At 37.8% G+C, this 25,051-nt stretch overlaps 1 protein-coding gene across 1 annotated transcript; it reads right to left on the minus strand.

The window, feature by feature from the left end:
- Window positions 1-24,486, minus strand: LOC139135445 (uncharacterized). The gene is made up of 12 exons (XM_070702828.1): window positions 24,234-24,486; window positions 14,822-14,858; window positions 13,970-14,374; window positions 10,073-10,399; window positions 9,229-9,302; window positions 8,678-8,759; window positions 8,097-8,419; window positions 7,414-7,522; window positions 6,745-6,869; window positions 2,466-2,694; window positions 1,335-1,426; window positions 1-807 (listed from the first exon to the last, which is right to left on the minus strand). The coding sequence occupies exons 1-12, from the start codon at window positions 24,258-24,260 to the stop codon at window positions 751-753; spliced, it is 1,887 nt and encodes a 628-aa protein (XP_070558929.1). The 5' UTR covers window positions 24,261-24,486; the 3' UTR covers window positions 1-750.
- Window positions 24,487-25,051: the final 565 nt, after the last annotated feature.

The raw sequence follows: 25,051 nt of genomic DNA on the forward strand, positions 1-25,051 counted from the left end.
TACATGTATAAATATCAAACTACACTCTAACAATCACAATAGTCTTACCATCAAAAGCATTATTGTTGGGACTTGTTTTCACATATTATGTGTGACATAACGCCAGCGAAGAAATGTTTGACATCGCCAAAGCATAAACATTGTCGATTGTTGTTGAAAAGTATCGATATAGTGTTCTCACTGACGCATACCATTTTTTACAGTACGCTAATGACATTTATTTATAAAATACCAACATGTTCCATAAGAACTACAACTAAATACAACAATAATCACACTGCGTATTAAACGATGACAGTAAGTAAGCGTTTGCCCATCGTAAATTGAAAGTTTTACCAACCTAATAATTGTCATTGTATAACTGACATTAAGACGACAGATAAAATTGCTGTTTCACGGAAAGGTTTTCAAACCAGGGGTACAGGACCAATGCACAGTAAGTCATTATTGTCATTCTAGTCAAAATCTGGATGATAAATTCCTTTAAATACCTCACCGACAAAAAGAATAAATTAAAAATTGTAAATTTGATCGCAAAAAACGTGAAAGCTAGCTGCTCAATTGGTTGCGTTCATAATAACACCTATAAGCACAATATAAAAATACATCAATTTGTCATATTCTCAACAGATTCTGATTATAATTAAAATGTCCACAACATAGGTGCAAATATTTGAGTAGGCTGTGATGTCGGTATCGCTTAATTTTACGAGTTTTGGCGTCGAGTTCTTCATAGTCCTCTCCACAAAATTATGTCAGATGTTTGCACAAGCACAAAGTTGAATTAATACTAGACCTCGGAGATACCTGAAAAAAATGACATTAACAAAATATTTTCCAAACGACGAGGAAGGGTCATCTGTATACTTTGTGATATATATATATATATATATATATATATATATATATATATATATATATATGTATATAAATATGAAAACACGATGAAAAGAAGCAAGCTGACAATGTACTTATTTCGTCTAAATTTTGATATATTACTTGTATACGACGTTTAGAGCTTTTTAATTAAGTAACATATAACGAGAGTGATGAAATGTACAGACCACAGAATGCCTGTAAAGAGCGAAACTTTGTAAGCAAGACACGCACCTGTTTAGACGAAATAACCAGAGTGTCAGCGTAATCGATTCTAGACAAACCTAGACATTTTCTGCATTTCGAAATACGTGTGTGTAACGGTATCTTCGATACAAAGCAGAATACCATACCAATAGACTCACTTGAAATCGGAGCGAGCAGTATGCGCATTAACCTATTTTTATTTTACAATACATCTAACTTGCATGTTAAGTTCAGTGGGAAGAAATAATTACCTTGCATCCAGTACTTTGCCAAGTATTGGTGTTGTCAACAGAATAACTGCATCTGTGCTGGGTTGTTGACACTTTGAACTCGACGCCGTGTTCTGAAATTGAATATACGTTTTAGACATAGTTACTGTTACAAAATCATTTATAGGCAATTTCATAAAGTAAATCGACCTCTGATACGAATCGCAAGAGAGAACGGCACAAACATGAAAACTTTATGATTTCTTTATGTTGGTCCCTTGGTTTCATGTGCGCATTCCACCATTTATAAATGTCTATTACATGATATACACCATTTAAGGAATAGATCTTGACAAAGGATTTTATATATTTAAAGCCACTCCTGAAGAAACACGGAAAATGGTATGTGCCTGTTCATAGTTCATATGTGAGTGAAATGTGAACTTTGAATTACCCCTATACTCTTTCATTTTAGGGTAGTTCGCGCCTCGTAAATGAAAGCCTGAAAATCTTACTCAAACTTTCAACGAGCAAATTTTCAACCATTCTCTTTCGAAATATACATTCTAAATTTTGGTATTAGAGAAACAAGGTTCCCTATATCTACCGATATTTGACATTCAAAACAGTCGTTTTCCCTGCGTTACCTCTATGGGAAGGAAAATTTTCGATTTCACAACACTAAGCCAGAGAAAAGTCTACTGATTCTATAAGCTACAAAATGAATCTCTATGCCAAATTAATGCTGCTAAAAGAATAACTTAACCCTTTGCACCCCGACCCCCTGGTACGCTATGACGTCATCGGACATTTATGTCCGAGCCGGGTTCAAAGGGTTAAACATTTGAGATCGGACTATCTATCCTCGAGACATACACGTCATCAATTCAGTTGGTTAACAGAGACAAAGTAAAAGAGAGTACCTTTGGAAAGGTTAACAAAATATGCCAATCGGTTCAAAAAGGTATTTATTGCTCAAGGATTAATAACATTATATTAGAACAAAATTTTCCCGTCGCGGAAAAGATAGACGATACCACAGAGAATTCAATATACAGTTGTCCAATATTGAATCTTGGAAAACGTAATGCGGTATCAGAGTGTCCTTAAAATGTGTATCTTAGAGAACTGATGCACTGACTACGTTTATTGTATTAGCATTATGACACCTACCGTACAAAAGGTCGAAGGTAACATAGTAGGTTCCTATTTTGTTGATATTTTCCTCCGGGAAAAAGATGTTAGCAACCCTGCCATACAAAGAGGCTCTGCTGCAAAAGTGGTGACCATTATTCTTACTTGTGTTTTTGGGTAATTCGGTTGAAACACACGCTGTTATGTTCTCATAGACAGGTGCAGGCGTCTCTAGCATTATCTGAATGGCATGGTGGCGTTTGGAAACCTGAAAACGTTTGGGAAAACTAAGCATCATGGAAAGTATACATATCGAAACTGCAACGAATGAAGGGTTATGACGATACAAAAGAACATCAATTATGATAAACTTGTAGTGCAGAACATGTTCGACAGACCCCAGAACATGTTGTGTTATATGAAGACTTGAAATGATTTTAACATACCACATGCTCATTCTGTGTCGCTATTGGCTAGAACAAGTTACGTGAGGGGAAAATCCCGGGGGGTAACTCCCATAGATGGCTATACGGGGAGGGTCCGCGCGAAAGGGGTCGTTTTTTTTGCGCTGTTTGGTATCAGAAAGGGTATACTTTTCACGAGGTGTTGGTATGAGAAAGGGTCCGGTTTTAAACACAAACTGACATTTGTTAAAAAATCATGCTGTCAACACTTGAAACCCATGTATCTACATCCCAGATCTACCATCAATATTTCCGATCTGTCGGTTTGACTGTTGGTACCCCTGGTACGCAAGGCGAGTGAGTCGTATCTGTATACGTATGGTATTGTATGGTATCAGATAGGGCGCCGTAAAATAAATTCTTCGTTTGACGTCCGCGTGCGGGTAGGTTTCTGGACGAAATATGAAAAACAAACACAGATCGTATGCTCGAAAATACGACGCTTTGTGTCCTTCCTTTGTTGGCAATGACGCAGCAACTTACTCAAATGTCTCAAAAACGCAAATGTCGTACGATCGTTTCGATACAAATCAGATTACCTATCGTAAAGGGGTACATCAACCGCTGTACGTAAAGTGTACATGTTCACCTCCTGTTGTAGCGGACTGCAGGACACCGTAAGTGAAGATCGATCGACCGTTTCACAAGTTTATTTATCCCTCAAAGTTTCCAAATCGGCGGAAGTGCGCTGTATTGGCTTGGTCTCCATACAACACGGATCGAAAACAATTCTTGACTGGTTTAGCTTCGAATAAGGAATGGAACTGAATTTCCATCAGCTTCTGCGCGATCCGCGATTGATCACGAGGGGGCAAGCAGCCCGGTGGTGGGGCAAGCAGTTACCGCCGGTGAAATGTTCGTTGTTGAATGCTCCAAATAGTTCGTACACAGTATAAGTTGCTCTTACTTTGAACATTGTTTTAGTGCTAAAAACGATGTGGTCATTTTATAAGTCCGGATTAGAATTCAGTTTTCAAAAATAGCAATGGCCATTCGGCATTGCTGTCTTGACAAACAGAATATTCAGCATTTTAGTATGCAATAGCGCTGATCACTTAACGTCATTTTTCTTTCATTAATGTGCAAAAATTTGTCCGCATTTTCGGCAAGAACGATGAAATCAAAACCTGCTAGCGTCATAATGCATACAGAAAATCACACTAATTCATACGAATTTATGGCTCAGACTACAAGTTGCAACAACGACCGCGCATGCAGTAACACAATTTGTCCGATTTTCAGGCAGCGGTGTTCGAAGTCGCGCGCGCAGCTATATATAGTAACAAACCTGACACCGAGATCAGCGCTATTAGAATTCGGGTAAAAGACTAGTTGATACACAAAATTCAGAATAAATAGCCTTTAAAGTTACAGCTAATGGAGCATTTAACTCAACAGAAACAGTGCTCAGGACTTGTATTTATTTGACACTTAAAAAGGAGGATTTGTACTCGAGGCTGTTATGATTTGCTCAGCTACCCACTCTTCTAACTGCAAAAATTCTAATTGTATGCACAGTCCCTCTATCCACTATGGATAGAGGGACTGTGTTGTGTGGAAGAGACAGTAGTTTCACCTTTTACCAAGATGTTTAGCATTTGTTTTCTGAATGACATCTATACTTTGTTATACTCAGTAACTTTTGCAGTTTAATATGTGGAATGTTCAGGTTTTGCAAGAACACCTTTTTGTTGTAAGCTTACCCCAACATTTCGAAATAGTGTTTCGTTGGTACTATATAGACTTTACTTCTCGGTTGACAAGCTTGACAGGTGCCGTCCAAGCTACGCTTCTCCAATTGTCTAAATGCCCTGGACTATTCTTTGGTCGTTGTGTCCTCCTGCCCTGTCTGTTGTATTTTTCTCTCTTGTCCTTTCCCGTATTATTTTAGAATGGGATTTTAAACTAAGTTTAAAGCTTGGTTTTGATCATGATAAATATAAATTAAAGATAAAAATATACGTCCAATCGTAAACATCAATACAGGTCTCGATCTTAAATTTACGTGTTATAATTAATATACAAATGTCACTTGGACGCGTTGCAAAATTGAACCCATTACGTGAAATTCTTAGATTCCTTCATTGGGTGTTAATTCAAATATATTTTGTTTTCTTCAAAACTTTGTAAACATCCTCGTATACGTAAGTTGCATTTGTCGCAAATATGCTTTTTATTCATATTTGAGATCTTGTTATTTTAATTAATAGTTTTACTGGCACCTATGACCACCCAGTGCATAAATCTCCGTCAGAGACAATCTGTAGATCTTCGTAACACAACCAGTTGATTACTATCACACTGTACATGTTGTACATTATGTACTGGTATAGTGTTTATCGCCATTGTTTATTATGGAATTTTTGTTCAGACTCAGAGTCACCTAACTCTAAGTATGCTTGTTGCATTTACACAAGTATAACCTTTGTTTCCACGCATTGTTTTCAGCGTGCTAATGAAGAGCATAAGAAACACTGCATTGTAAATGTAACAGATGATTTTTTCATACTTGTGACCCATAAACCGATGGGAAAGTTAGAGTTTATGCGATTGATCTGTGTTGTGTTTTTTTTTCTGTGTTTGTTTTTTTTGCTGGCTGGCTGGTAGGTTTTTCAAAAATCCAAGGACGGCAAACAAAGAATTTTATTTACACGGCCTAGCTGTGGAAACGCAGCTATCTGTTGGCGGGGTAGCGTGAGTTGCTATGCGGGTCAAAGGTCAACCCCGCCACTCACATAGCAACTCACGCTACCCCGCCAAGAGATAGCTGCGTTTCCACAACTAGGTATCAGAAAGGGTGGAGTTTTTTGCTCAAAACTGGTATCACAACAGTTTGGGTTTCCATGTTCGTGCGGAGCCCCCCCCCCCCCGTACTATTAGCCATGGAGTTACCCCCCCCCCCGGGGGGGGGAAATAGTTACGTCAAGATCCATCTTTCTCAAAACATATGCTGTCAGGGGGTATTTTTCCAACTACTATTCCCCTAGGAAAGTAGTCAATGCACATCTGTCATGTGACAAAGACCGAGGTGTCGTCTGCACTTTTGAACGATGGCCGCCGGTCAGAGCGACGAGCCTTTGGCAAAACGGGCAAGATTCTGTATTCCAACAGCATAGAAACCTGAACAGCGCAAGCTCATTACCATCAAAGATTCAAGTGCAACCAAGGACGTCATTCGGTGTAGTACAATCCCAAGCAAATGACGTGTTTTCTGCAATAATATAAGAAGATCTAAGGGGCGACTCAACAACAGGAACCTATAACGGCCAAGATGGACATGACAAAAATTATGCTGCCGTCTACTCTTGGTCGTTCAACAGCAAGGGGACTTAAGACGAGGTATTTGTTGATATTATGATCTACCTTTGCAATCGTGGACGGACAAGACTGCGCAACATGTTCAAGTGTTATCTAATCTTCAATTTGATTCTGTAGGCTTGAAATATGTACAATTTTGCTGAGATATTCCGACAAAGAATCATAGCGGTAGCGTCGAAGACGGAGAATTTAGTCAGGGAATTTAGTCATGTCTGAGATGCCAACAAATTCGCTGTGTCCTAATCGCTATACCTCCCGGCCGACGGCCTCGGGGACTGGCAATTTGTTTTTGGTACCGAACGGCCACTAAGGCCACTAAAGACCTCATGACAAGGTAGTAGGTGTTTATTATACATGAATATATAAAAGATAGGTAGGTGGTACAGTTTAAAAAGTCGAAAAGTCGATCTTGCGATCAGGAAGACAGGTAGATTGACAAGACATGACAAACAACAAGCTGTGTAAGTCATAAATCGTCACTTTGAAGGGAATTAGTGTTGATTTGTAAATAAAAATTGAAATGTTTAAATATTTACCGCGATTCCGAAGACGTAATGCGTGGCAGCGTCAGTTTCAATATACTTGCCCATCACCATGATTTCATTCAACGGTGTTTGGCGGTTGCCGAGCCATACGCCTATATCTTGTGAGGTATTGTGCACTAAAATTGATTATTTTACACAATATTTCATCTGATTTAAACTTGCTACAAGCACATTAAATATCTTTGATATGATGAAGCGCAGAAAACACAGTTTATTTATCCATTTTCAATCAAGATGATTGTGCTATTTGCAACTTTTATTACTCATTAGCACAGTACTTTGTCAGTTTGTGGTTATAGTAGGCGATAGGGAAAGGTATTCACCATAACACAGAGTTTGTCTGATTGCAGAATACTGGTTTGCGATCAGATTATATTGCCTGTTACTAAGTCTACAAGTATGAAATGATCCACTGAAGTATTGCATTTGTATATGACATTAATGAGACAAGTTAGGGAGTACCTGATTGCAACATACGGTATCAAAGCCATTAAATAATAGGCCATTTTTACTCTAAGCAAACATTTAGGAAAGCGTTTATTGTCTTTAACACTCACAATATTCGTAAAAAGGACAAAAATGTAGTCAGTGCAATGAAACAACTGTCAAAACTAATCATGAGAGTTGATGATAAACGTTCATTTTTGACACCAAACATACCCATCATCTCTTGACCAGCGTCGTTCTTGAATGATAAGGTCAACATATCACTCGTAAATCGGTCTGTCATATTTGATATTTGATGAACAACGCCTCCAAAGAGAAGAATCTGAAGTGTGAAGAGATACATTTAAATCAAACCTTGCGTAATGAGTCAAAACATTTCATTGTTGGCAATGATTAACAGTAAGAGTAAGTGCTAAGAAGAGTAAGGACACTTCGTTTTTTTCCATAATAAATTCCATTGATATTTATACAATTCCTATCCTGATCCAAAAGATTCCTTTCAGGAAAATAGCACCGTTACGCAAATAATTTGTGTGCTCTAAATTCTGATTTATTTGCCCTCGGCGAAGGTAAACATCCTGGTTTACAAATGCGCATTGTTTTCTGCATTTTCTTTTGTTGCAAATTCTAAAAACAAATTTATCGGGTTGGTTTTTTTTTAATTATTTATTATTCATTCACCCCTTTGCTCATTCAGCTGGCTTCAGCATACTTTCACCTCTAAAATGTGGAAAACATTCATGGGCACAGAGTCTTCATATTTTAACTGCAGCGACCATAATTTTTTTTCCGGAAAAGAGGGAGAAGGGTTCTAAATCAGTGCATATGCTGGGGTGAAATAAGTCATCAACGCGATAAAATAACTCTGTGAGTTGAAAAGCTTCACGTTCACTTACCATTCTGTTAAGAATTGAATTTTGATCCACAAATGGCAAGATATGCTTTGCTGAAGGAATTTCAAATCCACTGTGAGGTCCAACCATCAAAGAAGAGTTACACAGGTTCATTAAAGAGTTCCTTTCCAAATTCAAAACGAACGAGCGTGTCTCGAAATGAATAGCACCGCCACCACTAGTAGTCTTTCTAAGTATGAGCATTGCCAGATTGTCAGCCATTTTCAAAAGTGTTTCAACGATGTGTCTCGGAATGTTTAGTTCCAGGTTTACGTTAATAATTGACACAATGTCATCGATGATTTCTTGCATGTGTGTAAGTGTCCCTGTGGAAGAAATTTTATATCAGTTTCAGCTTATTTTTTTACTTCGAATGACGGAAGTGGTTTTGTTGTGCTAAATAAAGGGACTGAAATTTCTTGCCCATGAAAGTTCTTCACAATTGTATTAAATACAAACATTTTACGCTTCGCACAAAACCATGCACGCGGACCAGCGAATCGATAGCATTCTACTTGTTTTTAATTCAAAGACAGTATCCATGTCTAAGCCATTTTCGATATCGGAGCTTAGAAGAAAAATACCTTGAGTAAATCCAATGCTCTCGTTTAGTGTGAGGTTCAGACCCAAAGCATCCAGAATGTTGTCGTTTAATGTTTTCGTTCTCTATTTTGAAAAAAAAAAATAATGGGATAATTGAACTTATTCGTCTTTCAGTGATCAAATGCATTTAATTTAGGGAAGATGTTATTGGGTACGAAAATTTCAAATTTGATAAGTTGTGAAAGAAATAAATCAGCAACGGTCGAGACGTTATTTTCAATTATGAGGTGGTTAGGGATTTTTATAACAAGAAATTTGATAAAGGCATCAAGCAATGCAATATACCATGCAGCGGACTCTGAAGAAGTGTTTTTTGTATGTCTACTATAGTTCTAATTACTTTCAAGTAAAGTAAACCACCTTACACATCTCTATGTCATGGCTTGCTACGAATAGGTGGATTGTTATTCTAGAATGACTATTTTCTTACATAATAACACGATAGTGGACTGTATCTAAGCGATATTCGCTTGAATTTTCGAGCTAATTGAAGGTTCGCCTTACATGGAACATTTCCGTGTACTTAGCGTACCTGTGATATTATCCAGGATTCAGTCGCGTCATTTGGAGTGAACATGTCTGTCGTCACTGTAGTGTTTTCAACGCCTACAATTCAAACAACGTTAAACATAGATTAGTATCTAGCTTCAAAATCTTCATGTAAGCGGTGTTTGAATGATGTTTACTAGTATGGGTGAAAGTGTCCCTTAAAAGTCATAATTGCAATGTTTCAGTTACTATTAAATAATCATCTTGTTGAATGGGCAACTCAATATACTGAAATCATTTTATCATTTCATACCTGAGTAATTCAAAAACGATATGCCTTGGTGTACGCCAGTGCCGTTCCGACATGTAACAGCTTTACAAACGTAAAAGCGTATAGAAGACGATTGATGAAATATTCTAAGACTTGAACTATAGTGACTTCAAAGAATTCAAAAACAAGACAAATCGTATATACTTTATTATTACGCTGTGTAATGAATCTGAGTTACTAACTTTTTTTAAAAAGTGAATATTTAAATTTTCCCACCTCACATATACTTATTGTTAAATTCGATTCCATCCATCCATGCCTTCATCCTATACATACATACATACATACATACATACATACATACATACATACATACATACATACATACATACATACATACATACATACATACATACATACATACATACATACATACATACATACATACATACATACATACATACATACATACATACATCCATCCATCCATCCATCCATCCATCCATCCATCCATCCATCCATCCATCCATCCATCCATCCATCCATCCATCCATCCATACATACATACATACATACATACATACATACATACATACATACATACATACATACATACCTTTTGTAGATATTGTGTCGATGGAAAGAGAAGATATGAGTGCTGTTGATGTTGATTTGAATAAAGTACCTCTTCTAGCTGTAGGGATCTCTTTCTGTGTTGTGCCAGGTGTTACTAGGAGTTTTGATGTCAAATCTACGTACGTTGTGTCTTTTGAACTTGAATAATTTGATTTACTTGTGGTCTGATGTGTTGATGTTGAACTTTCCTCCGCAGATACAGTGGTACTCAGTGTCGAGTCTGAAGATGTGGTGGGGGTAGTTGCAGTTTCAGATGTTTTTGTAAGTTGTGAAGTGGCCGCCTGTGCTGTACTCGACGGGGTCAGCTCTTTAAAAGAAATAAACATACCGCAATTTTACGTTAAAGGATATGGAATAACATGTCAACCTTCTGAGGTAAACCTAAAGTTACGATGCCAAATCAACAATGACAGAAATGTCATGCTTTAAAAGCTGATTCCAAGTATGTGATGTGATGTGATGTGATGTGATGTGATGTGATGTGATGTGATGTGATGTGATGTGATGTGATGTGATGTGATGTGATGTGATGTGATGTGATGTGATGTGATGTGATGTGATGCGATGCGATGCGATGCGATGCGATGCGATGCGATGCGATGCGATGCGATGCGATGCGATGTGATGTGATGTGATGACTACTCGCGATGCTCAGAATGCTAAAGATACCTGAAGTCATGAAACCAGAGATACTATCCCGAAAATGCGGTCTTTGCTCGTATTTTCGATCGTTTAAACGGTCCTACGGACACTTTTTGAATACGTTCAATAACTAAAAATAGCTTTGCTTACTGAAGTGAATAGAGACTAACAATGATTTAAGAGCATTTTCCTTGGTCGATTGCAAGATAAGCACGAAAAGACCAGTAAGCATGGGAAAACCACTGCATAATTACACTTTAAATCGATAATACCAAAGAGAGATCCATTACTGGATGAGTAATCACCACTCTTCCACTATAGTAGGAAGCGAGGTTTCTTCAATGATTGAGGTGGGGTGAAAAGGAATCACACTGAGGGAAGACTTTTTGTATGGACTCAAGAAGAGCCACCAACGTAAGAGAGCAAGTAATAAAAGCCACGTCTTGAACAAAATATAATATCCACCTGCATAAAGTCTGTGTCCAGAATCAAACAGACAAATCCCCGTCTTGTGATCGGATGGAGACCGAGGCATACAATTACATCTTATTTCTCTCATTCTCAAAAATAGCAAGAGATGCAAATTTTGCGGAAACATTCGAAATATCAGTTTCAGTTTCTTACTATAGGAAAAAAATGTTATACACAAAATATACTCAACAAATGCTAGTTCAGCCACAACCCACTTCTGGAAAAGGAACTGGTGTGTTGACGTATATTTTTTAGCAATTTGAATGGTTATGCAAAATTAGTTAAAGTGACGTGTCAGTCAGGTTTATGATAACTGAAACAATGGAGTTCGCGTAATGTTGGAACAGCAGGGGAACTCACAAATGCAAAAACCAGGAAGGACTTATGCCTTCATATTTAAGGTAATAGACTTGATATCAAATAATTTACAATTCTCAATTTTAGCCGATGTAAATTCACGGTTACAATGGAAAATCAACTTGCAATCCCGGTGGCAAACCTTATCACTCCCCTGCACAGATCTTATAGAAATCTCTTATAGGCAACACAAATTAAAAGTTTTATTCCTAAGACAAAGTTTTCATAACTTTGCCAAATGTGCCTTCTGCTGGAACAGCCTACCATAAGAATAAACCCCAGTTTCTTTATTCTAAATAATTTTATTCTGATAGAACTTAGAGGCCGTAAGTTTTCGTCAGATGCAGAGATATAACAAAATGGATAACAGAAACCAAGGACTTTATTTTACTGGTAGAAATGTACTCGTTAAGTCGCGAGGAAATATTCTAATTAATGTTTTTCAAAACATATCTCCATTTTTCTCAAAGGCAAAATTTCTCATATCGAGGAGGTAGCATAATGACAATCAACGTAATCATATGCGACAGTCACATTGAAGCACAGTATAAGAACGGCATTTCTATCGTCTTATAAAGACGAAATTACTAAGCTTAGTCGATATCACGTCGTATTCGAATGATGTGTCCGTATTTCAAGGAGTCGCGCAGCAACGAGAAAAAATAAAGGACACATATAAAAATAAGGACCCATCACGAGAATAAGATGCGATATCGGCAAAATTTTGTGCAATAACCCTTTCATCATACAAACACACTTTGGTTATGCCTATTTACCTGGGGATGTTCCGAAATCAACATAAATTGACCCTGCTTGCTCGTCGCTATACTTATAGAAAATTTGGTGCTCAGAAGCGATGGCAACAGTATCACTTATTGATATTGTTACCGCTCAGTAGTTGGGTCATTCCACTTAACAGGAAGGCCTTAGCTAGACTTACAGCAAACAGTTTAAATATTAAGATGTCGACACAGGTTTACGCAATTTACGGAACGTTTACAAATAAGTTTAGTATACTGCTAAATGTAAAACAGAGGCCGGAGTGTTCGTATTTTGAAAAATTACATCATCCCTTCGCGAAAGTTATGAGGCCTGCTACAATTCGGGTCAAAATACTAACGCCAAGCTTTCAAGACAGTGCCCGATCGTGTAACAGCTCAGCGCACTGAGTGAGTAGCTCTACGACATCTATGAATGCAATGTGAATATGGTAGCCGTACCAATGAGTTTATCTCCAAGAATTATACATGCCCTTAGGCATTCAATATGAAGAATTCGCTATCTCAGATCTAGAAAGGAACATGTGAGCGGATTGGGGAAAGTTTGAAGTGAGTAAAGTGTCGTAGCTTGTCCATGTGCATTTTGTTGCAGTACTAATGAAATATTTCAAAGGTATTTACACCGTCTGCTCCTATATTTGCGCTACTGGCTCGCAAGTCTTGAGCTAAACTTGTTTAAATAACCTAAACGAAAGTTCGACTTTCTTTGATGTTACTAATATAAATTTTTGTATGCAAAACTGACGCAGAACACGGTCACGACCTCTCTGAGTCTCACTGTACATACAAATTGGTAATAATTTGTGCACCTCCCTGTCGTGTCTTTCAGTGGTGTAGTCCGAATTGCTGGCGAATTTATATCAATGCCCGGTATAATTCACTACCTAGATGTTTACACTCATCAACAGGAAACTTGTCATATACCGTGGTTCTGTCATGATGCTCTGTCGACCATCACAGTATTCTTCAGCAGCAAGACAACATGAAAACTCCGTACTCGGACGATGAAAGGTGCTGTGGCAATAATGTACAAATTTTCAGAGCTTTGGATCGTTTGTTTGTTTTTTGTGAAACTGTTCTTGTACATAAATGAAATGCCAAAGAACTGAATGCGAACAGTGAAGATATCTTGATTATAATTATAAACGACGTCTCGGAGTATCAAAAGTCCTATTCGCGCAGCCGTTTTATGTAACTATGTGAACATACCAACGAAGGTTAAAACATGCGCACAGTAAACGCCCTCTGAACACAGAAATTGCGTTTACCATGCGCGTCTTTTAATTATCCACGGCCCCTGAGTAATCCCGGTTAGAGTGAAAATATGATCAGTACCCTCTAAACAATAGGATTATGATGATACGGGCATAACGTCCATGATAAAATTACAGCCTGTTTCTGAAATGCAATAGGGACATTTTTAAAGTTGTCATACAAATAAAGACAAATAAAGACTATTACAGCTTGAAATTGACAGGTGAATGAGTAACTGCTATTAAACGCCATAGGATATTAGTTTTAAGAGCGCCGAATGTTTGAAACCTAGTAATCAAAATCTATTTTTCCGATATATTCAGCTGTGACTAGGAGTCCACTGAAAGATAAAAGTAATGGGTCTTTGACTGTACCTCGCATACAAATGAAATTCTTCCTGTCAAATGCATCCTTGTCTTCGAAATTATATACAGCCTCAGGACAAATTTCTTTTTTGATCGAAAGATTTTTGTCTGGCTTGCCATCCGGAATGTCAATATTTTGGAAATGATGCCATTCGATAACAGAATCATCCTTCACCCAGTGCCATGCATTGTCCTTCCATTCAGCGCCAATCCACACTTCATCATCCACACCAGCTGCACAGAGTTGACCGTAGACGTCATCCAAATCTGTCTTTGAGTAAAACATGGCAAGATGCCAACCGCTCCCTTCGCAGTTCGTCTTGGCTGAGCCAAATGTTTCTGTACTTCCCCAAAATGTGTACTCGATAGTTTTTCCAGACGTTGATACAATAATACATGATTCTTGGGCACTTACTACGGATAGAAGACATTTATCATGTTACATACCGGAGTATTACAAAAATCAACAATTTAATAAGCGACATTTATCATTCATACAAGAGTTCCTCTACCTCCCAATCCATCGAATCGTTCATCCATTCAATGTATCCATTCGTCCATCCAGTCATCGACGTTTGCATGCATGCACGCACACACAGCCACACATACATACATACATACATACATACATACATACATACATACATACATACATACATACATACATACATACATACATACATACAGACAGACAGACAGACACACAGACACACAGACACACAGACACACAGACACACATACACACATACATACATACATACATACATACATACATACATACATACATACATACATACATACATACAATGCATTAACATTGACGAAAGCACCGCACATGAAGAAAGTGCACCCCATACTCACCACTCTCCGCTCCAAATATCAATGTGATCGCGGAAACCTGTAAAGACGCAACAATTTGTTATTTTAGGTGTATAACCAACCATGTAAAAGTAAGCGAGTGAATACGCAATGCATTTAATAATGTACATATATGTACTTTCCGTTACGAAATAATGCGAGAACAATGACCCTTTACTACTGAAAATATTGTTTCCGTGCTCTGAAATCAAATTCTTTTGCAGTAATTCCTGTAACTCAGAACGAAATGCTTACAGTAGATTATTTTGACTGAATCACTCGGCCTTCATCATGTAATTTAAAACATTCAGGGCAAAGATTGATTGTTCTCTCAGATAACAGACTTTCAAAAGGTAACAAAAGTTGAATTGAGCTACAACTGCATGACTATCGTGGCCTGTATTGTCAAACTATTCCATAAAGAAGCTGTCGATGACTGGAATTAGATCTCAAAAAAGCACTACTTGCTTCCTTCATGGCGAATGTCAAATTAAAGTACTGTATGATTTATGAAACCAAGATGTAGGGGAAATGCATCTCCGGAAAATATTTAATTTTGCCCTATCGATAACGCCACAATGCTTATGACATTCAATATTGTAACAACATTTTTTATAAGAAAAGTAAGAAATCATTTGTTTGAAATCTTAAGAAGAATCTCAATTCATACCATATTTCTCGCTATTTTTGACAGCTAACCACAAAGTCTCCTAGAGATTCATCGTTTGCTCATGAAAAATATCAAATAATTTTTAATGAATCAAACTATGAAGGAAAAGCGTTTTGAGTTTGGCTCCAAGTCCTATCATGATGTGTAATATTTCATTTCAAATAATGAAATAATTTTCTTTCGTGTAAAAATAGCTTTTTTTGTTATTTCTTATACTGTAACATGACACTAGAGTATACCATATAAGAATAATATTTTCAAAGCTCGCATTGAGAATTCGTCCAGTTTAGCAGAAAAAAATAACGCTTGCAAGAAGTGATAAAACATTTTTGAAATTTATTGATCACAATGATTCAATGAAGATCGATCCTTCAAATAGCAATGTCATTACGACGTCCTAAGATGTACCTTAAGTTTTAACCATTTACAGTCCACGCACAAATGTGGACGTTACACAAAGACTACTCCAATGACATTCAATAAGTGCTCTTAGTCATGATTGGTCATGATGAGTCATGATTGGTCATGATTAGTCATGATTAGTCATGATATGTCACTAGCGTTGTAGACCTTTTGCCAGTTATTGACATTGTGAACTCACACGCTTGGGTTAATTCGTTCGCATGATGGCCTCACTGTTGATTCATTGAGGTTGATCACATTTTATACTTCTTATTGAAGACAATCTGTACTCATAAAGTCTGCTTAATAACCCTCATATCCACTTGGTACAGTTCAGTTTAAAACTTCGGTCCCCAATCGGACATTTTTCAATATTTACAAATATCTTTGTAGGGATACGCTTGCCAGTCAACGGCTGCCATCGCCAGTTCTACGCCAATGGCTTAATTGTTTCATGCTATTCACTTGGCCTTATTCTCGTCAGAGGTAGAAAATCCGACCACAATTACAACTCAATTTTCGTTAATTTGCTTTTGGGGGTTTTGTTTTATTTGTTTTGTATAGTTTTGTGGTTGTTTTTCATTTGCTCCCATCTAATGTTCGGAATGATAAACGGCACCCTGATCACTTGGCCATATCTCCTGTCTCTCTATGTCTGAATGATTGTAAAACATAATTTTGTTCAGTGAGTTATGACCCTGCTTGTAAAGGCTCCCGAAAATTTGTATCGGCAATGTGCTGATTCCAGCCCAGTATCCGACGCAGGGCCTTTTGACAATCCTTAATTCTTGCCTCACTCTGAAGTCACTGACTGGTTGGATTTGTCATTCTTCGGCACTTTGCTATCGTGCGTAAAGTACCACCAAACGGCTATTCATATTGGTGCCAGAATTTCTATGAATCAGAGGCGTTATGCTCAGATTACTTTACTCTTATAGGAATTACACGGTACATGATTGAATTTAAATCTGTATTTTACACGGTATTTTATTCATGATTCTGAAATGTCTTCAAGCTTCTGGTTCTCCTTCTCACTGAGACGACAAGACTTTATGTCCCGAGGAGTAGTCTAGATTCTGCTGACATATCCGACGGTACTGCCATACCAGCTGGGACAAAGTAAAATGCAAGGATAATGCTGTTACTTTTACTTCATAATTTTTATTGAATGCTCTACCTCTCGACATACGTCATTGCGATAATATTAATGATTTAAACGTATGCTGCACAAACATGGTTTTAATAGTCGCGCCAGCGGCTTACTGACTACGCATGCGCATGTTCATAATATGCTATGCCAGTAACCACTGAAGTGTACCCTACTTTCATGGGCGCCGCCATGTTTTTTTCAGTTCTCGTAAATAAACAAATACGAAACGTGCAAATTATTATTTTATACCATGCCATTTATAAAATATATCTCTTTTATTAGCTAGTAAGTGTTATCATCGACCTTGTCGCTGATACAAAAATCGTTAATATCACCCCGGTCCCGTAAAAATAGAAAAGGAGAAAAGTCGTGCATATGAACGGGGATGCATACGCAAAGAATGCTGGGATTGAATTTTAGAAAAGTGCCCCCTGTGTCAATAACTAGATTCAAAATTGCCAGGTTTTAGGTGGAACACTATAGTTTTCAGCTTGCAAAGTGGAAAGTGGACAGTGCGGTTACCATGGCAATGATAATGATGACATAATACGTCCCTTGTTTAACACAATAGGCTGTTATCATGGTAAAAATTGTCAATTTTTGTATAACATTTTTACACATTATAGAAAATCTATACCTGCACTGCTGTAGGATTTGACGTTGCTGCGGACCCGTAGCCCTACCACCTCCTTTGCTTGATGGGTTGGGGCTGGGCTCCCCCAAACCAACAAGCAAAGGGAGTGGTAGGGCTTCGGATCCGCAGCAAGGTTTGACGTCGTGAACGAACGTGAACTGCTTTCGTCAGAGGGAAACTGGGCATAGTTTTCATACAAATGTATATGGAGTAAAGTTAATTCTATTTTAAATCAATTCCAAATTGTTTCTTTTGGCACGCATCAAAAAAATTCTTCCTCTCCACTCACTTAAGTTATTTTATTACTGTTTCATTTCACCACACATCAACTACTGTTCTAATGTTTGGAGCTTTACTTCCAGTAGCAATATCTATGCATTGGAGCGTCTACACAGACGTGCAATGAGACTTACTCTTGACATTGTTCCGCCTCTTTCCACTTTTCAAATGTATACTCAGCTTCATTGGCTGCCGATGAACTTGATGCACGTATGGCCCAAATTTACAGAGCAACTCACAATCTAACCCCTGACTACATAACCAGTATGTTCAATAATTACATCCCTTCCAGATCACTTCGTTCTTCCAATCAGAACCTCCTTAAAGTTCCCAAAGCACGTACACTTCTTTATCAGAACACCTTGTCAGTTGCGGGTGTGGATGAATATAACAATCTCCCCAAATCAATGAGGGACTCTGAGTCACTGACTAGTTTTAAGAGATCTTGTAACAACTTTTTGTACAATACTTACTTGTCAGATGCCTTTTCTTAGGTTTTTTATATTTGTACTTCTGTGTATTTAGTGTTTTCATGTTTGTGCTGCAAAGTGCATTATACTTTCTTTTGTCTATTCGACCTTAATGAAAAGAGGTGCTTCACCTATGGAGTTATCGAGTTTAAATAAAGATTAATAATAATAATAATAATAATAATAATAATAATAATAATAATAATAATAATAATAATAATAACAAGGCAGTATTGCTGAAGGCAATGAGTACTTGGGGCGTGATAGAGTAATTTTGAGGACAATATATACTACTATTCAAATATGGTCTTGAATTTCCTCCTGTCAATTAGGCATTTGATTAACTGGTTATTAAACGAAGCAATGGCATGACAACGGCAAAATATGTCGAGCAACTTTTGTGGAGTTTGAGGCAGGGGTTCTTTATTTATAGTGGAAATTGCTTAAACTCCTTAAATATTCAAATTACAGCAAATTTCTTTTGTTCTCGATGGTAGATGTCTAATATTTAGATGGGCATATTTAGATTTCTACCCTATAGTTATCCCTATATACTAAAAATCGGACATCCAGCTCTATTGGCTTGCTCAGAATTAGATATGCGCATAATTAATGAGGTACAATATGTGGTGTCATAAGGTGTCCCATCATACCAAATATGAAGGGTGTAGCACCTGTGATTACTGAGTTGTGGACAAATATATATATATATTTGAGGTCAAAGGTCATTGAGGTCACGTGACATCTTGTCAAAATAATTGTATTGCTAAGTTATTCCTATATAACCAAAATCAGACCTCTAGCTCTATTGGCTCGCTCAAAATTAGATATACGCATAATTAATGATGTACAATATGTGGTGTCATAAGGTGTCTTATCATACCAAATATGAAGGATGTAGCACTTGTGGTTACTGAGTTGTGGACAAATATATATTTGAGGTCCAAGGTCATTGAGGTCACGTCACATTTTGTCATAATAATTGTATTGCTAAGTTATTCCTATATACCGAAAATCAGACCTCTAGCTCTATTTGCTCGCTCAAAATAAGATATGTGCATAATTAATGAGGTACCATATATGGTGTCATAAGGTGTCTTATCATACCAAATATGAAGGATGTAGCACTTGTGGTTACTGAGTTGTGGATAAATATGTATATTTGAGGTCAAAGGTCATTGAGGTCACGTGACGTTTTGTCAAACAAATTATATTATTAACTTATCCCTATATACCAAAAATCAGACCTCTAGCTCTATTGGCTTGCTCAAAATTAGATATGTGCATAATTAATGGAGTACAATATGTGGCGTCATAAGGTGTCCCATCATACCAAATATGAAAGGTTTAGCACCTGTGGTTACTGAGTTATGGACAATAATGTATATTTGAGGTCAAAGGTCACCAAGGTCACATGATATTTTGTCAAAATGTCTGAGATATCTGCGTGAACCGATGGACTCACGACTCACCGATGGACTCACGGACGGATATGACCCAATCTATAGCCCCCTGGACTTTATCCGTGGGGACAAAAAACTGTGTCACTGCATCCTTTAGGCAATATGAATACGATGAGAAACTAAATTTTTATTTTTCTTGGCCTTATACATGGGAGTCTATGGAGAACTGCCTTATACATGGGAGTCTATGGAGGTGAAAACTAAAAAGTCCTCTGACACGGCCAAATTCGATTGCATTGTGAAACAAATCGACGTGCATCTGTATGGGGTTGGGTACTATTCTTGTGCAAAGTTTGAAAGAAATTGACCAGGGCATGTCTGAGATATCTGCGTGAACGGACGGACGGACGGACTGACATGACCAAACCTATAACTCCCCCAGGACTTCGTCCGTGGGCACTAAAAACAACGCAACAGTTATTACAGCTACACCGGCAGCAGGTTCAGAGCCCGGTACGGTCTGCCGCCGTCGCTTGAAAACAATCTCATAAACCTGGCCAAGCGTTCAAGCTCAGGATTATTTGTCGATCAAATTTCAGTAAATTTACCTTACCTAGATGAAATTTTGTCTATAGGCTGAAATTTCGCCGAAGTTTGACAAAATTGCATCGATTTTTCAGGTTCATATCCGACATTTTTGAGTTTTGAGTGCAGACAGAAAAAGTTTTGAGGCAACATGGCTGCGACCCCATGTTGACCCCTAGCCCTGCGTACGATGCTATGTGCTACAGCTAACACACAGCATAGTACGCAGGGCTAGCGAGAGAGTTGCCGACATCGACGGTTATTTACGAGAAGTGATCAAAGACTGTCATTTTTGGAAGCGATCGAGTAGCTGAGGTAGGCTGGGATACGACTTGGGCCCAAGAACGCTGAATTTCGGCAGTATAAATTTGGCTTTTTACGTCAAGTCTCAAAATGGATTTGAAGTCACCGACCCTACGTACGGGTCTTTGTAGGGCTGTGGTGAGCGGGGCGATTAGCTGTAGCGGAACACACAACATCGTACGCAGGGCTAGTTGACCCCAAGTGAAAATGTGTTCGCGATCAAATCTTCCTATATTTTTTTCAGAATTTTCGACAAAATCATTGCTTCTTAAATCTTTTGTAAAATATAAAATACTAAAATAAAAATGCGATGTGCCATGTCTCCAGATTTCTATCGTTCGTTGACCGTTCGACGGAATACTCATTTCGCAAACTTGTGACGCAGTTGAAATTCAATACTGACCGCCAAATAATCTTAATGAGACGAGATCATTCTAGACATCCTCCAAATTATCCAACCATTCGCGTTAGAGTTCAGCTCGCTTAGAGTATCATAATATTCTTCGGCCTTCGTTTAGATCGACCCTAATCTCTCCCATTTAGGAAATAAATACACAAGCTACCTTGACAAAACTTCGTGCACCATCCAGGACCAAACGCACTACAAATCTGTCTTGACGTCATCATCTCCTTACATGGTAATCGGCATACCGTATTTTTTAGCAAAGGAGACACAGATTACGTCGGAGTATTCAGTTTCAAAACGTATTACATTGTGTGATGTTGTCAAAAAAAGGTAATGTTACTGCAGTGGTATAAATTACAAAACACAAAAGTTCAAATCAGTTTATTTTGGACTGGCTTTACCCAACATTTCATATTGTTTCTTATGCCAGATTTGACCACGTGCTTACTGGCGACCCCTTTACATGCAAATTTTGTATCAAATGGTGTGTTCTCCTTGAAAAACAAACGTACGATTTCTAAATGAAGGAGGCGAAATTGCCCTCAAGACTCGAAACCACCCCTTTATGGGGTGTACCTAGCTATTTTGGACGAGCTTCTCGAATCTGCAGCTCTATTTCGAAATGATGGTCTGGTTTTCTCAGCTCAAGGATAAGTGTTCTCCATCGCTGTGGGCATTACTATTCTCAACTGGGGGTACAGTTTCCAGTCGTAATGTTTTTCATTGTGTCCGGGATATAAAACCTTTCCTTTTCAAACTTTCACTTTGATTAACACCAGTCCACATCTTGTCAGTGATTAAACATGTTTCAAGTTTAAATGTTTAATTCTGGTCTCGAGCCCTCCTGTTTGACCAAACTGAAATTACCCCTCCCACTTTGGCCCGTCCAGTGGGTGTAGCAAGGGTCGTGCCATCGCCTAGAAAACGGAGGGTGCATTAATTGTTGCATTTCGATACACATTTTGATTATATTCAGAAGATTTTGTGGCAAAAACTCAGATAGAGAAGCATTAATATTCACATCTCACTTATTCAAGACTGGCTGAGAGCAGCACTTCCATTCAGTTAACATCATTACGCCATTTATTATGCCAAGAAAGATGAAGCCAAGACATTTTGCCCTCCCTGGTCTCAGCCAGAAATGGTTATACCTTACAGAGTTTTTCCCCACGGAATGAAAACAAATGTACTTGGGCTGAGGCCCAAGTACAATAATAATAATAATTTTATCATGAATCAATACAAATAACATTGCCAATCTTGACCCCTGGCGCGACATCAAGGGCTGAGCCCTATATAATATTAGTCTTTTTTGAACTCTTAGAATTTATCATTTCTTTTTTTTACGAATGCATGGTCTATAATCACTAATTGTTTCACTAGCAGCCACTTACCGTATTATTGTTGGTAATAATTGGTTAATTTAAATTCGTCATAACAGTAAACGGTTGCACTTTCATGAATGATATACCGAGCTCTAGCATTACAAAAGTTGTTTTAGCTGAGTAGTATCGTGCCATCAGTGTCCGGACATGAAGTTGGGCAAGAAGTAACAGTAGCAGCCAGCATTTGCCCTGTCTCTTCATTTGAATGTGCGCAGTATATGTTTAGGACTGATAATTTTTGATAACAAATTGTACTTTTTAACTAGCATCAATTTTCTTATATCTTCCACAACGCTGATCTTACAATCCAGTGCCGACCATCAACCCGTAAACCAGAGCAAACGTCATTTTAACGACGGGTCTACGGACTAACTGCGAGAACCCGTGACGTATGTTTGTATCAACTGCAGGAAAGCTTCTGCGTGCAGTATTGCTTATTTCAAACAAGTTTTTGATGTCCCTCTAGGGCACAAGTATTTCGACGATTACCCCTTTGCATTGTACTAAATGAACCGTACAGGGGCTAAGTTACTGCTTTGCCTACGGCATTTTCACAGTCAAGTTCATAGGAACCATCCACAGTATTTATTTTACTTTTTAGCCACTTGTCATATTCGGATTTTTCCACATTGATCACCGTAAATGGAGCTCCGAAGTCATAATAATTTGCCCTTGCATCACGTGATTTTCTAAATGTGAAGTAACGCTCTCCTGAGAAAACAGGTATATTATATTTTTCTAACGAGCAAAATTGGATTATATTGATTCAAGGTAGGATTACTGTCTGATTAATTGAAAGTGTAATAATGTGTCCCTGCTTAAATACAATAACAACATTGGCATAAACAGAACATCACACTATTGTTGTTACTGGTAACCATGGTAGCTATCTTCCTACGTCATTACTGGATGTAAGCGTTCCGACTTGTACTTTTTGCTGGTCATATAAACCAAATGATTTAAATGTGAGTACTTTTTACACATTGGTCACTCGTCAAATGAAAGAAATTTTGAATGAAATGAAATACTACAGCTACAGTATATTAGCAGTTTGTAATCAATGGTCATTTCGTGAACGGATTAATGTTGGAACAGTACCAAAAGCCAGGCAATAATACTTTTACATAACGGAGTCGTGCCTTAGTTCGACATCAACTCAATGTTTTCACGTATGAACAAACTCCCAAGAAAGATCAGAGAGAACTAAACTTGATATATATGATGATCGACTAACTTAGTTCCAGACCGTCCAGTGCTGTTGAAATTTTGCAGCTATTTCTGTCTTTGGAGATCATGTTTACGTTCACTTTGCATAAAGCTGCATTTCAATTCCAAAAGACATCTTCTCCTTGGAGTAAACGAGTATTTCAAATAGGATGACCTTGCGGCGCATTGAAACATGTTCTTACACCGCATACTGTCCTTTGTGTCTCTCTTGTCGAAATAAGATGTATCTCAGAGCTCTCTATGCAAATTTAAGTTCCAAGACGTCCCTCTTCCGCTTGGACGATCGTTGAAAAAATAAATTTCCCTTGTTGACACTGTCGAATTCTATAGAGACATTATAGAAAGGTGTGTGTGTGTGTAAATGTCCTGATTAGGGGAGACTTCCCATAACTTCATGAAGTCTTTGACGAAGGTATTCCACTCGACTCAAACAGAAATAATAAAAATATTCAACTTAGCGACAACAGAGGAAGGCTTAGTAAATATATAGATTTCACTTACCAACATCCAAAGCGACGGCATTATCATGGTGATAATTTGCACCACAGGTTCAAGTCCGGGAGTTATGACAAATGGCAAAAGTCTGTCACAAAAAAGGAGCCGACCTCCATGGATTATTCACAACTTATGAAACACGATTTGCCGATTCAAGTCTGAGAAAAGAGGAGTCATTGATACCTGACGCTAACATCTAGGATAATGAAGGCAACCACCTTGTTATCCCGTTAACGATTTCGCTGACATGCAAATAACAGTTTCATAGCTGCACAAATAGTTCATTGGCGGCGTGCGTTCATCTAATAAGATGATTGCTCTCACGTCGATATGTAGTACCGCCTATTATTCCTAATGAAGCATACAGATGGCCAAAGACATGGTAATTAGTAATCCGTCATATTGTTTGTCTTCGTTAATTGAGCAACAGTCACTTCAAAAGTAAGCTTATCTCTGTGGATCGTGACATTTTTATTACAACGAAAATTTGAGAAAAAGGTTTGCAATTCACACACCATTGTTATAACTTAGGAGTTTAATGTGTTTTAATCCCCAACTCACCATTTTCTGACAGCGAATCCATAACTTTGAACTTTTCGGGTCTCGAACTCACCATCCTCGGAGAGTGAGACCGGTACACTTACCACTCGTCTACGGCGCCTCAACAAAAGTATGATATGATATGATATGATATGATATGATATGATATGATATGATATGATATGATATGATATGATATGATATGATATGATATGATATGATATGATATGATATTGACAGAACATGTCATGATAATTTGTGGTAGACCGACTATCGTTTAAAAA

Source organism: Ptychodera flava, chromosome 6 (assembly GCF_041260155.1).
Source record: "Ptychodera flava strain L36383 chromosome 6, AS_Pfla_20210202, whole genome shotgun sequence".
Lineage (NCBI taxonomy): Eukaryota > Metazoa > Hemichordata > Enteropneusta > Ptychoderidae > Ptychodera > Ptychodera flava.

Excerpts from the sequence above, each read along its gene's own strand:
- LOC139135445 (XM_070702828.1), bottom strand. The coding sequence starts at position 24,260 with ATGATAATGCCGTCGCTTTGGATGTTG. Across the intron at positions 9,303-10,072 it reads CGACACAATATCTACAAAAG|GCGTTGAAAACACTACAGTG; the intron begins GTATGTATGTAT and ends TTTGAATTGTAG. Across the intron at positions 6,870-7,413 it reads CGCTGGTCAAGAGATGATGG|TGCACAATACCTCACAAGAT; the intron begins GTATGTTTGGTG and ends AATCAATTTTAG.